Below are 13,615 nucleotides of genomic sequence, written 5' to 3'. Positions count from 1 at the left end.
TGTATTCATTTCAGGAGTGAAAATGGACTTTAAATTGGGATGCCTCTTCTGACCTGATTTCATTTTTTAGGCTCTATAAAATGAAAGTTTTCAATATCTTAAATATGTAGGTACTCTCATAGAACTCCAGTTTGTTTGGCAGAATACATAGCTTCTTTTTTAGCCATTGTCTTTTTAGAAATGGTCTCATCAAGTCTCTTGATAGATGATTCTTTAGTTAAGGCTGCTGAAGCAGGCAGAACGGCGGATAGTTCCCAAAGTGCTGCTTTAATGAGCGCGTGTCAGTGACTAGACTCCAGTGGGCACTGAATTCACCTCTTTCAGGAGAGACACAGCCCTGACCTCTCAGTGAGAAAAAGAGAGAAGAATGGACCTTCGGAGCCAACTGTTCTTAAATAGGAGCCCGTCTGGTGGTTGGATCATTTTATATGAATTTATAGGGGTCTTGTTTATAAAGGACTCTTGGGATAAAAGCTTTAAATTTTGATTTACCCTGAAATCACCTTTCAATTAATATTTGCTCCTAGAATAGAGTGAATGAATCAGTTGTTAAAGGACAAGCATCTATTTTGTAGACATAATGACAAACGCAAGGCGGCAACACTTGAGAAGTGGTTTTAAAACCCCTTTCATTGTCTTTAATTATTAGGCCATTAAAAGGCTTTTTTTTTTTTTCCCTCAAAGTTAAAGCGTATTGTAGAAAGCAATTAGAAAAGTGAAGCTCATTTACTTACATTTAAATGGATTATCTTAAAGGAAAACTTGGTTCAGAATGTTTTGGGAAACTTTTAACAAGTATCTTCTGTTCAGTTTCATTGTGGATATTCTAAATGATTATATGGGAGAATAGATTATGAAATAGAGACAAAGTATAAGATTGCCAAGTTGCCACAGGTAAGGAAAGCTAACTTTCCCTCTTCCACCTGTTAATCTGAAAAGAACTGAGCATTTGAATGTTCAGAACCACAATCTGATATGGTAGTTTGGCTAAGTGGTGCTTGTTTAGTAAATGTTTGCTGATTTGTTTTAAAACACTATGCCTTTTAAAAATTTTCAGTTCCAAGAACCCAGAAGAAGCAGAACTAGAAGACACGCTCAACCAAGTGGTAAGGTGCTGGGTAGTTATGTCATTACGTTGTAACCTTTTCTCTGACAAGTGGCTTTAAAGTTATTTATATGAGCCATCTGGAATGTGGAAAGTAGTAGAATCATTTATTTTATTTTGAATCTATGATTTTACTCCCTACGTTGAGTCATTAATTTTAGCATTTGTACTTTCCTCATTAGTACTAAGTGTAGACCAACTTAATGTGATTTAAGGGGTTGATGAAAATATTTACTTTAAAGATTACAGGACAGTATTTTTTTTTCACATTTTTTTTTTAATTTATTAATTTATTTTTTGGCTGCGTTGGGTCTTCGTTGCTGCACACGCACTTTCTCTTGTTGCGATGAACGAGGGCTACTCTTCCTTGTGGTGCACGGGCTTCTCATTGTGGTGGCTTCTCTTGTTGCGGAGCACAGGCTCAGTAGTTGTGGCTCGCGGGCTCTAGAGCGCAGGCTCAATAGTTGTGGTGCACGGGCTTAGTTGCTCCGCGGCATGTGGGATCTTCCCGGACCAGAGCTCGAACCCGTGTCTCCTGCATTGGCAGGCAGATTCTTAACCACTGCGCCACCAGGGAAGCAGGACAGTATTTTTTGTCATTATAAATGTTGGCATACAGGGCCGGGCAAGACAAAGCACATGTGTTGGTTTCTGGCCTGTGTTTGGTGACAGATTGTAAGTGCATTAAGTGTGCTCTCGCGGTGGCTTTCTAGATGGTGGTCTTCAAGTATATAGAGGACAAAGACGTGTTTCAGAAGTTCTATGCAAAGATGCTGGCCAAGAGGCTCGTCCATCAGAACAGTGCAAGTGATGATGCCGAAGCAAGCATGATCTCTAAGTTAAAGGTAAATGTAATCTTTTCCTGAAAAATTCCAGTTTTCAGTCATTAAAGTTCGTAGTCTCTCCAGGTTATCAGTTGGGCAAAGCCATCAGTCAGTGATAACACGGAGTCTGTGCAGTGTGAGCTCTGCTGCTCCGCTACTGAGAACCCACCACGGTTGTGATGAGCCCAGGTCTCCCCTCATCGGGGCTCACGTGCTCTCCCGACCACCCCCGCCTGCCCGGCACACACACCCGGGGGCCCTTCTGTTCCAGCCGAGCCCCGCTCAATGCCCAGCACCCACTCCTGCTCCTGCACCTGTGGCCTCAGCTCTGCCCCCGCCACCAAGAATTGCTCCACGTGGCGTGGCCCGTACTCATGTGCTGTTGGCCTTGAGCGGGCGGGGTGTTTTGTTTTTTTTCTGGGCTTGGTTAACAATTAGTAACCCCGTGTCTGCAGGAGGACAGAAAGCGTCAGTGTTAGTTTGCTGTTGAGTATTTATTTCTTTATTCAGCCGCCTCTGCACTTAGCCTGCATTTGTGTCAGTGCTTGCTAGCCTGTCAAATGCTGCTATATGTTTTATAGCATATTTCACTTTGACCCGAAGTTATAGTTCCACGGGTATCTTGTTCAGCTCGGGCTGCTGTACCAAAATACCATAGACTGAGTGGCTTGAACAAGAGAAATTTATTCTCAGAGTTCTGGAGGCTGCCGGGAAGTCCAAGATCAAGGTCCCCGCCAGTTCAGTTTCTGGTGAGGGCTCTCTTCCCAGCTTGCCTGGGGCCGCCGGCCACGTCCTCACACGACAGGGAGCGGGGTTGGGGGCAACCTCTCCGTCTCTTCTCACGACCACACTAATCCCAACGTGAAGGAGGCCCGCCCTCATGACCTTTTCTAAACTTAATGATCTCTCTGTGGCCCGACTTCCAAATGCCATCAGCACAGGACTGGGGTGGGGGCACCGTTCAGTCTGTGGTAGTGGATGAGAGACATAGCGAACTGTGTCATCTTGGTGTTTCCCATGGTGTCAGAAATCCTTGCTCTTTGGGCCTGCGTGATAGTTACTGTGTGTGTAAAGACGTAACCGTTCCATTTATAACTGTATAATTTTTGATAGTGCATGAATTTTAATCAGTGCATGTTTATACCCTGAGATACAGTTAAACGTTACTAGCTTTAGTAATACGGTTAAGCGTCTGTCACGTACTGTGAGCCCCATCGGATTCCCTGTATACATTTATATTTCTATAGAAATTAATAAGGCAGTTATCTGGGTTCATTTCAGCAAGCTTGTGGTTTCGAGTACACCTCTAAACTTCAGCGGATGTTTCAAGACATTGGTGTAAGCAAAGATTTGAATGAGCAGTTCAAAAAGCACCTGACGAATTCAGAGCCTCTGGACCGTGAGTACCCCGGTCTCCGAGCTTCCTTTACCGGCGGGGTTCTCGGAGGAGGTGGCGCTAGTGAGAGAGATGGTGGAAGCTGTATCAGAAATCCAGGGACAGGCAAAAGCAAGTCCTTCCCACAGGCACTGCCCACCTCATGACTTGTGTGGTGACAGGAGGTGACGGCCTTGGAAGCGTTGGCCTTGCCCGGAGGGCCGAGCCAGTGGGGGGGCTTGCGTCCAGGTCCTGAGCCCCGGCCTCTTCTACTGGCTGACGTCGCTGCCCCACCCCAGGCGTTTGCCGTCTCGGGGCTCCACGCGCAGTTTAAGTTTCAATGAATGTTTCTTAACCTTAGTTTAATTCCATTCTAGCAGTTTTTTTAATTATAAGAAACTGAATTGGCTGTACAGATAACAGAGTCAGACATGGCTTCCGATTGCCGTTGGGGGTCGGGACGGGCGGGTGCCCGGCCTCGTTCGTGGAGGCCCGCTGGGCTCCCGCCGTGAGGGCTGCCTGCAGCAGGAGGTGGCAGGTGATCTGACAGCATCATGCGGTGATTTTATCTTTTTAAATGAAAAACGAGGTTTGTACTTTTCCCAAATTGAAAGCACTATTTCATTGTTAAACTTGACAGCTGTGCCAGCGGACTTGTTGTCAGCCATCTGCGATGATGCCATTACTGTTATAATGTATAGATTGTATGTGTGTTAGATATATATAGTCCGTGTGCTATACACAGAGTAATCTGTGCTACACAAAACATAATGAAGTCGGTTTACTTTGGGGTTCTCGTTGTCTTGAGTTTGGGGCTCTCATGCCATCCATGCCTGGTGGCCTCAGGTGTGCCTCAGGGGGGCTGAGGTTATTCATGGCAGAAAACTAAAGCAGGTGCAGCCAGACGGGCACACGAAGTTATAATTCTGCGTTAGAAGAGAAATGAAAAACTCACTCCTTGGAGGAGAGAATTTCTGGCTCTTCTTCCCTTTACTAAATTAATTGAATAAAACAATTTAATTGAAATTAAATGTGTTCAACCCTTAGTTTTATATTAAAGCAGGACTTTTCATTCAGTGTGCTTGCTTTTAATAAAAAGCAATCCGTGTTTATCTGAAATGGTGGCACTTTTCAGTTTATAAGGCTGACTAAATGTGTTCCTGAATTCTTCCCCACTCCCCCAGTGGACTTCAGTATTCAAGTTCTGAGCTCTGGATCGTGGCCCTTTCAGCAGTCTTGTACGTTTGCCTTGCCGTCGGAGGTAAGGAGGACTTTATCGTCTGTTCGTTCCCTTAGTGTTGAGCAAAGGTGAAAAGGGGCAGCCCCCACCATTATACAGGTGCTGTCTGCAGAAGACGTTCCTGCTGGTCGGCCATGTGGCATTAAACCGGGCGGTGCCAAGGCAGCCGTGAGCGCTGGGCAGGGCAGGAGATCCAGAGGTGGGCCACCTCTGTTCCAGCTCAGCAGTGTGTTCATTTACATGGGCATTTACTCTCGAAAGTAGAACCTAACAGTTTTGCGATGAACATCGTGATGATGATACCTACTTGTCTGGAGCTAAAAACTTTTTGATTGTACCTTCAAATGCTTAAATCAACGTGCTTTTGCAAGAGAGTAAACACTTGATATTTGTATTTTACTGTTATGTAAGCATTTTGCCCTGTAAACTTAGACCAGTGTTTTTTATTTAGAGATGTTGACTGTAGATTATGGTGAGATCTATATTCCACAAATGCTCTTCCCCCTCTGTATCCAGCTGGAACGGAGTTACCAGCGATTCACAGCGTTTTATGCCAGCCGTCACAGTGGCAGAAAATTGACATGGTTATATCAGCTGTCAAAAGGAGAATTAGTAACAAACTGCTTCAAAAACAGATACACTTTGCAGGTAAAGATCACCTTTTTATTTTGGATTTTTTTTTTTTAAGTGTAAATGAAGACAAGACCAGTTACAGAAATGTAGTGATTCACGCAACAAAATCTGGCGTTAAGCTTCTGGCAAAATAATACCGTGGTTAAACAGCTTGGATTTTAAGAGTCAGAGGAGCTGAGTTCTTACTCTCTGTGGCTAAGGGAGAAGTTACTTAATGACACTGAGCCTCACTTTTCTCCTCCACAAAAGGGCGGGCGCGTGTCAGTGCTTTGACTCTGTGTGTGGTGTGAAAAATAAATGAAATCATGTATTTAGTAAGTGTTGGGTACAGCTCCTGCCTGACACACACTAAGTGGTCAGACAGTAGCTTGAAAAGCTGGAGTTCATGAATTTAATTACGATAATAGCTCTTTCCCCGTGACGGGGCAGTTTCGCGTTAACAACAACCCTTGGCGCTCACTGCGGTGCTGAGTGCTGTGTGATAATAGCTGTAACTTAGGTTTCCATTTTATAGCTGGGAAACTGAGGATCGGGCAAATTTAAGTGACTTCCTCTGGCTCCTGGCTGATATGCAGCAGAGACGAAATTTCAGTTAAGGTCTTTTCCCTTAAAGAATCCATCTTGAAGAGGGTGTGCTTATAAAGACAATTATAAATCTATTTTTAAGTGTTAAGAAACTTCTGACTGCATTCTGCAGACTCAACCTGCTCATTAATTTAAACTTTTAATAGTTCTACTCTGATAAAATTAAGTGTTTGATATTCTGTTACACCAGGTCCAGTGGTCTTTATCCACTTGAATGTGGATTTCTCTACAACTGACCCTTGAGCAGTGCGGGCGTTAGGGACACCCGTCCTCCATGCAGTTGAAAATCTGCACATAACTTAAGAGTCAGCACCCTGCGTCCACGGTACCCTGTATCCACGGTTCCCTTGCATTTGGATTCAACCAACCTCGGATCTGTAGCACTGTCCTGTTTACTACTGAAAAACAAAATCCCCGTGTAAGTGGACCCACACAGTTCAAACCTGTGTCAAGGGTCAATTGTACGATTGGAAATTTTTCTTTATTCCCAAGTATACGTAGAAGAATCTGTGAGTTCATACTTCAGTACCTAAAATCTCAGTGCCCCTGTTTTGATCAGTGGACATTCTATAAACTTTACTGAGATAATTTACGCAAAAAGACACCCATCTAAGTGTACAGTTGGAGTTACGACAAGTGTGGGCACCTGTGCGGCCGCCACCAAGCTGTGGGACATTTATTGGAGACTCGTTTCGGTTTTGGTCGCTGCCGTCGGAGATGAGAGGCCCCTGCCCACCTCGGGAGGGACCTCAGAGCTGCCAGTCTCGCCCGTGCCCCCCGGGTCATTTTTCGGGGGGCATCTTGAAGTCTGTCAGAGGCCCCCACCCAGGCCCACACTGGCACTGCTGTTTCTCTCGTTGACCACGGTTCCGCCTGGACAAGCGGTGCTGCTCCTGGTCCTTCAGTTGCTGCTGTGGGTTGTGGAAGAGGGGAAGGGAGAAGGGGTTCCCATGGGAAGTGGGGGACGGTGCCCGGGGCTCCCCCAGGAAGGGAGCGCCCTCCCTCAGCGGGCGGCATTCCCTGCACAGCTTGAGGAAGTAAACCCAGTGCGTGCTGCCTGGCACACGGTTTGCTAAAAATACATCAGAGCAGTTGTGGTTTGCTTTAAACCATTTAAACTTTACATAGTGAAGTACTTAGGATAAAAAAAAACAAACAAAAACCCAAGTATAATACAGCTCAGCGTGCAGGTTCCTCTGTCAGTGGTGTACCAGGCACAGTTTTCTCTAGTATTTGTGAAAAAGCAAATTTAAAGGTTGATGCTCAGTGCTTCTGTCTACACTGGCTGAGAATCTCTGTGTTTATCTATATAAAATGAGTGTGGCTGCATATACGGTGTGTACACTTAACCCTTGAACCACACGAGCTTGAACCTCACGGGTCAACTCTTAGGCGGATTTTTTCCATAGTAAACACTACACAGCCCGGATCCACGGTTGGTGGAATCTGGATATGAAACCTCGGATGGGGAGGAAGCACATAACACACAGGGCCGATCTTAAGTTGTACTTGGGCGCTCAGCCGCTCAGGGTCGGCACCCCTAACCCAGCCCCGCTCCCAGTCATTCAGGGTCAGCTGTATTTATATGGACAGAGCATTTGGAAGAGAGTTCAAAATCACTTTAATGTTTGAAAAGGTGGAGAATGATGTCTTTCAGGAAAATGTGGCATCGTGGTGGAATTATGACACTTTGTATTCCCTTTTAGATCTGCTTTGGTTTTTCGCATCTGTTTGGAGAATTGGTTTCATAAGTAGGTTCTTCACGCTGAGGCTCTGTATCTTGGGAATTGTCCACGCATTTAGGTTTTGCCTCTCTTTCTTTCATGTGGGGACCCGAAGGCATCCACATTCCAGATGGCCATCCTGCTCCAGTACAACACGGAAGACGCTTACGCCGTGCAGCAGCTGACAGACAGCACCCAGATCAAAATGGTATTCCTACCGTCAGCCTCTTTGTTGTGGGAAGATGTGGGAGGAGGAGATGGGGGTCTTCTTTGATTTGAAATGGATATCTGTCTTATGAATATGAATATGCTCTTATTCCAGGGCTCAATGCATGGTTTTTTTTAAATACTAATTTTTAAACTCAATGTAACATATACCTACACACACACACACGTACACACACACACACACACACGTACACATGATATGCTTTTCTCTCATTCGTTTAGCTTGTTCTTAACCCTCTTTCCAGCTAAGCTTTTTCTTACTAAACTTAAATTTTCACTTAATGTTATTCTTCCTATTAATCATTTTTTATTGAGCTATATTTCACATAACATAAAATTCACCATTTTAAAGTATACAGTTCAGTGGTTTTTCACAGGGTCGTATAACCACCGCCACTATCCAATTCCAGAACATTTCCATCACCTTCAGAAGAAGCCCAATACCCACTAGCAATAGCTACCCTTTACCTGTCCTCTCTGCAGCCCCTATGACCATTAATCTACTCTCTCTCTCTCTCTCTCTGTCTCTCTCTCTCTCTGTCTCTCTCTGTCTCTCTCTCTCTCTCTCTCTCTCTCTCTCTCTCTCGATTTGCCTGCTCTGGACATGTCATATAAATGGAATCATATGACATGTGGCTTTTTGTCTCTGCCTTCTTTCACTCGGCATAATGTTTTCAGGGCTTATCCATGTGGGAGCACGTATCAGTATTTCATCCTCTTTTTATGGCCGAAATATGTTCCAGTATATGGATGGACCATCTATGTCTATCCATTCGTCAGTTGATGGACATTTGGGTCATTTCCACCTTTCAAGTCTTTGTATGAACATATTCTCAGTTCTCTTGGGTATAAACCTAGATGCGGAATTGCTGAGTCATGATAACTTATATTTATCTCTTGAAGGAACTGCCAGACTGTTTCGCAGTGGCTACACCAGCTTGTATTCTCACCAGTAGTGTATGAGGGTCCACTTTCTCCACATCCTTACCAACATTTGTTGTTATCCATTTTTTAAAAAATTATAGGCATCCTAGTGGATATGAAGTGTAGTGCCTCATTGTGATTATTTGCATTTCCCTAACAGCTAATGATGTTTATGCCCGTTTTTAATTGGGTCATTTGTCTTTTTGGTTGAGTTGTAAGAATTCTTCATATATTCTGCATAGTAGACCCTTTTCAGATGCATGATTTACAAATATTTTCTCTCGTTCTCTGGGTTTTCATTTTCTTTATCACATTGTTTTAATTTTGATGAAGTCCACTTTATTTTTCTTGTATTGATTGTGCTTTTGGTGTCATATCTAAGGAACCATTACCTAATCCAAGGTCAAAGATTATTCTTTCCCTGTTTTTTTCTTTTTATTGAAGTATAGTTGACTTTATATATATATATATTTATTTATTTATTCATTCATTCATTTTTGGCTGCGTTGGGTCTTCGTTGCTGCGTGCAGGCTTTTCTCTAGTTGCGGTGAGCGGGGGCTACTCTTTGTTGTGGTGCGCAGGCTTCTCATTGCAGTGGCTTCTCTTGTTGCGGAGGACGGGCTCTAGGTGCGTGGACTTCAGTAGTTGTGGTACACAGGCTCAGTAGTTGTGGCTCGCGGGCTCTAGAGCGCAGGCTCAGTAGTTGTGGCTCACGGGCTTAGTTGCTCCACAGCATGTGGGATCTTCCCAGACCAGGGATTGAACCCGTTGTCCCCTGCATTGGCAGACGGATTCTCAACCACTGCGCCACCAGGGAAGCCCTGACTTTTTATTGAAGTATAATTGAACTATAAATTAATACATTAGCTTCAGGTGTACAACATAGTGATTGGATATTTTTGTACATGTTTTTTCCCTATTGGTTCATACTAGCAACCAGTCAAAATCAATTGGCCATAGATGTATGGGTTTCTTTCTGGATTCTCGTTCTTTTCCACTGATCTAAGTGTCTGTTCTTATGCCAGTACCACATTGTCTTGGTTACTATTGTTTTGTAGTAAGTTTTGGAATTGAGACATCCAACTTCGTTCTTTTTCAAGATTGTGTTGGCTATGCTGGGTCCATGTAAGTTTCAGAATCAGCTTGTCTGTTTCTGCAAAAAAGGCAGTTGGAATTGTGATGGGGATTGTATTAAATCTGTAGATTGCTTTGGAAGGAGAATTGCCATCCTAACAATATTAAGTCTTCTGTGAACATGGATGTCTTTTCATTTATTCAGATTGTCTTTTATTCTTTTTAAACTGTGTTTCATTTTGATAGTTTTCATTATGCAAGCCTTTACACTTCTTTGGTTAAATTTATTCCTAAGTATTTTATTAAGTTTGATGCTATTGTTAATGGAATTGTTTGTTCATTGCTGGTGTGTAAAATACAATTACGTATTGAACTTGTATCCTGCAACCTTGCTGAACTCATTTATTCTGATACTTTTTGTGTGGATTCTTTAGGGCTTTTTTAATATGTGATCGTGTCATCTGCAGATGCAGATAGTTTTACTACTTACTTTTCCTATTTGAATGCCTTTCATTTATTTTTCTTGCCTGATTGCTCCGGATAGAGTTCGCAGCACATTGTTGAATAGAAGTGGTAAGAACGGGCATCCTTGTCTCGTTCCTGATCTTGGGGGGGGAAGCCTCACAGTCACTAAGTTTTTCTTAGATGCTGTTTACTAGACTGAAGAAATTCCCTTCTATTCCTAGTTTTTTGTTTTGTTTCATTTCGTTTTGGTTTTAGTGTTTTTATTATGAAAGAGTATTGGATTCTGTTTAAATGCTTTTTCTACTCCATTGAGATAACTATGTGCTTTTTGTCTATTAGTATGGTACATTTTGTTGATTGGTTTTTTTTTTTTTTTTAATGTTGAATCACCCTTGCATTCTTGGGATAAATACCACTTGGTCATGGTATATAATGCTTTTTATATGCTGCTGGAATTTATATGTTTGCTGGAATTTTCTTGAGGATTTTTCCATCTTTATTCATAGGAAATTGGTCTGCCATTTCCTTTGGACGATTTTGTCTGGTTTTGGTGTCGGGCTAGTACTGGCCTCATAGCATGTGAATTTAGGAAAGTCATTTATTTTTGAGTCCTGCTTCAAGTTAGTCCAGAATACATTCTCAGTTTCTAATAACAAAACTAATCTGCTTCTCTGCACGTAGGAGCGTTCTTCATTCCTCACTCCTGACCAGAAGGAGGAGGCTTCAGTCAGGGTGGAGGCTTAGGTTGCCCGCAGACCGTGGCGTGGGGCTCTGCCCTCGGGGACCCGCTTTCCGGAGCTGAGTGGTCCCTCGCCTTACTGTGTGCTCTGTCTCCCCGCCAGCCCCTCAGCCAGTTTTTAGTGCAGAGCCGGCTCCCTGCGGCGGGCTGCCCCCTCCCCTGCCCTGCACGATGGGAGTCGGTTTGGCTCAGGAAGGCAGCCTCTGCATCTGCGCCCCGGGCGTGGCCGGCAGCGTCCTCATCCTGCTCTGGACTCGGGGCCAGTCACCACGCTAGAGGCCTCTCCAGCTCTCCTTGACCAGGATGGGCTTCCCTTACGCGGGGGGCGGCCCTTTCTGTCCGTCCAGGGGAGGAGGGGCTGCGTATGTGAGCGGCCTGGTGACTGTCCGACTCCACGGGATCGGGAACCCGTGGAGCTGAAGGAGAGCTGAGAAACGGCTGCCCACCCGCTCTCGGGGGGAGGGAGCGGCCCAGAGGCCACGCGACAGGCTTAGAGTTCACCAGAGGTGGGTCAGCAGCAGGGTGGCGGGCACCGTCCCCACCCTGCTTGTGAGCAGACGGTGTTGTTCACCACGTCCAGGCCGTGACGCTCCCTGCTCGTTCTTGTGCGACGATCAGTGTCCGGGATGCACTGTCAGGCATCCGAGAAGATGGAGCTACGCACGACTTCTAGTGTTTGTAGTAGATCTGTCAGCTTTCATACTGGCGATCAAGAGCAGAAGGGGGTTGGTTTCACTTGCAGGAGTAGCTTTTAGGGACCCTCTAAGAGGCACCACCCCTCTTTTTCCTCCGGGCATATTCTGCTTCAGTGACTATTATTTTTCCATAGAAGAATGGACTGTGGGACTGGGGCTGTGGTTCTTATTACAAAGAAAAATGCATTTTCTCTTTTTCTCTTTAATTGCAGGACATTTTGGCACAAGTCCTACAGATTTTATTGAAGTCAAAGTTATTGGTATGTTTGTGTACTTTTTATGTTAAGCTAGAAGAAAGCCTTTTCCTGAGATTACGTAGTAACCGTTGTTTTCTTATAGGTCTTGGAAGACGAAAATGCAAATGTTGATGAGGTGGAATTGAAGCCAGATACCTTAATAAAATTATATCTTGGTTATAAAAAGTAAGGAAAATCTAACAAGTAGACGGTCCTAGGCCGTAGACTTATCCCCTGACCCCCCGTGCACTTACTGGTGTCCCCTCAAATGGGGGGCTGTGAGCATGGTGCCAGGCCTGGCAGGCCTTTGACAGGGACCTCTGATTCCCTCTGACCCATCCTGGGTGGGTCTTCATTTGACTCTGTTTCAGTTTCCGGGTTTTTCTTCTATTGGCGAATAAGTCTCCTTAAATGGCTCTCCTAGAAAGTTTGGACCTCTGTGCCCCAGTGTTTTGATTTTATCTCACTTGACAGAGTTTGGGAGAGCAGGTTAAGGAACTGCATTTCCTGCAGTACAGACGTCCTGCTGCTGGCAGAGCAGGAACCCGCCCTGCGGAGAACTAGGGGCCTTTCAGAGAGATGACTGTGGCAGGGAGGCGGGAGATGGTCGGTCACACTCTCCACCCTCCGTCCGGGGGGCAAAGCACCTCTTAAAGATTGAAAACAGAAAGAAGCCTTTACTGCGTGCCTTTTAAAACAATAGTGATTGGTTTCCTCGATTTTCTTGACAGTAAGAAATTACGGGTTAACATCAATGTGCCAATGAAAACAGAACAGAAGCAGGAACAGGAAACGACACACAAGAACATCGAGGAAGATCGCAAACTACTGATTCAGGTGACCCTGGGTGCCCATCCCCTTGTGTGGGAGGCGGCCGCCGCCGCTGGGGGGCGCTTCCTCTGGGCTGTGTTCCCCGGGACTTGGGAGTGGTGGCCAGGATGATGGATGGTTTTGGATGGAGTAGATGGAATAATCGATGCAATAGATGAGAGCAAATACATGTGGTGAGTTACTAAGATGGGAGGAGGGAGGGAAAGTTATTTAGTGGAGGGTCAGGCGGCTTCCGTGGCTTCGAAGACTGAACTTTTTCTCATTTTAAAAGTGTTTTCTACTTGGGTTAAACTACTAAAATTGCTGCTCATAAGACCAAAACATTTTAACGTTTGTTGTGTTAGCGCCGGAACTTAAGTGGATAGAGTTGGCCCCCTGCCCGCTCTGGCCTGCGGTGTGTGTGTTTGTTACCTGTTAGGACGTCACAGTTCTCTGCGGTGTGTGTGTTTGTTACCTGTTAGGAGATCACAGTTCTCTGCAGTGTGTGTGTTTGTTACCTGTTAGGAGATCACAGTTCTCTGCGGTGTGTGTGTTTGTTACCTGTTAGGAGATCACAGTTCTCTGCGGTGTGTGTGTTTGTTACCTGTTAGGAGATCACAGTTCTCTGCGGTGTGTGTGTTTGTTACCTGTTAGGAGATCACAGTTCTCTGCGGTGTGTGTGTTTGTTACCTGTTAGGACGTCACAGTTCTCTGCGGTGTGTGTGTTTGTTACCTGTTAGGAGATCACAGTTCTCTGCGGTGTGTGTGTTTGTTACCTGTTAGGAGATCACAGTTCTCTGCGGTGTGTGTGTTTGTTACCTGTTAGGAGATCACAGTTCTCTGCGGTGTGTGTGTTTGTTACCTGTTAGGAGATCACAGTTCTCTGCGTATTTGGCAGCCTTATTGCTAGTGCTTCTTAATTACTACCGATAAGTTCTTATAACTCTGTTAAACACAT

At 44.8% G+C, this 13,615-nt stretch overlaps 1 protein-coding gene across 4 annotated transcripts in view; it reads left to right on the top strand.

Moving 5' to 3' along the window:
* Nucleotides 1-13,615, top strand: part of CUL1 (cullin 1) — a 110,658-nt gene that overhangs the window by 95,682 nt on the left and 1,361 nt on the right. For all 4 annotated transcript variants that reach the window (XM_059933151.1, XM_059933148.1, XM_059933147.1 and 1 more), the window contains exons 12-20: nucleotides 1,058-1,106; nucleotides 1,819-1,950; nucleotides 3,211-3,328; nucleotides 4,489-4,565; nucleotides 5,061-5,192; nucleotides 7,602-7,694; nucleotides 11,824-11,871; nucleotides 11,951-12,033; nucleotides 12,579-12,684. In XM_059933151.1, the coding sequence (XP_059789134.1) occupies nucleotides 1,058-1,106; nucleotides 1,819-1,950; nucleotides 3,211-3,328; nucleotides 4,489-4,565; nucleotides 5,061-5,192; nucleotides 7,602-7,694; nucleotides 11,824-11,871; nucleotides 11,951-12,033; nucleotides 12,579-12,684 (838 nt within the window). The remainder of the gene's footprint in view (nucleotides 1-1,057; nucleotides 1,107-1,818; nucleotides 1,951-3,210; nucleotides 3,329-4,488; nucleotides 4,566-5,060; nucleotides 5,193-7,601; nucleotides 7,695-11,823; nucleotides 11,872-11,950; nucleotides 12,034-12,578; nucleotides 12,685-13,615) is intronic.

Source organism: Balaenoptera ricei, chromosome 9 (genome assembly GCF_028023285.1).
Source record: "Balaenoptera ricei isolate mBalRic1 chromosome 9, mBalRic1.hap2, whole genome shotgun sequence".
In the NCBI taxonomy this organism is placed as follows: Eukaryota; Metazoa; Chordata; class Mammalia; order Artiodactyla; family Balaenopteridae; genus Balaenoptera; species Balaenoptera ricei.
Note: the sequence above shows the minus strand (reverse complement) of the source record. Positions and strands in the feature narration are given on the sequence as shown.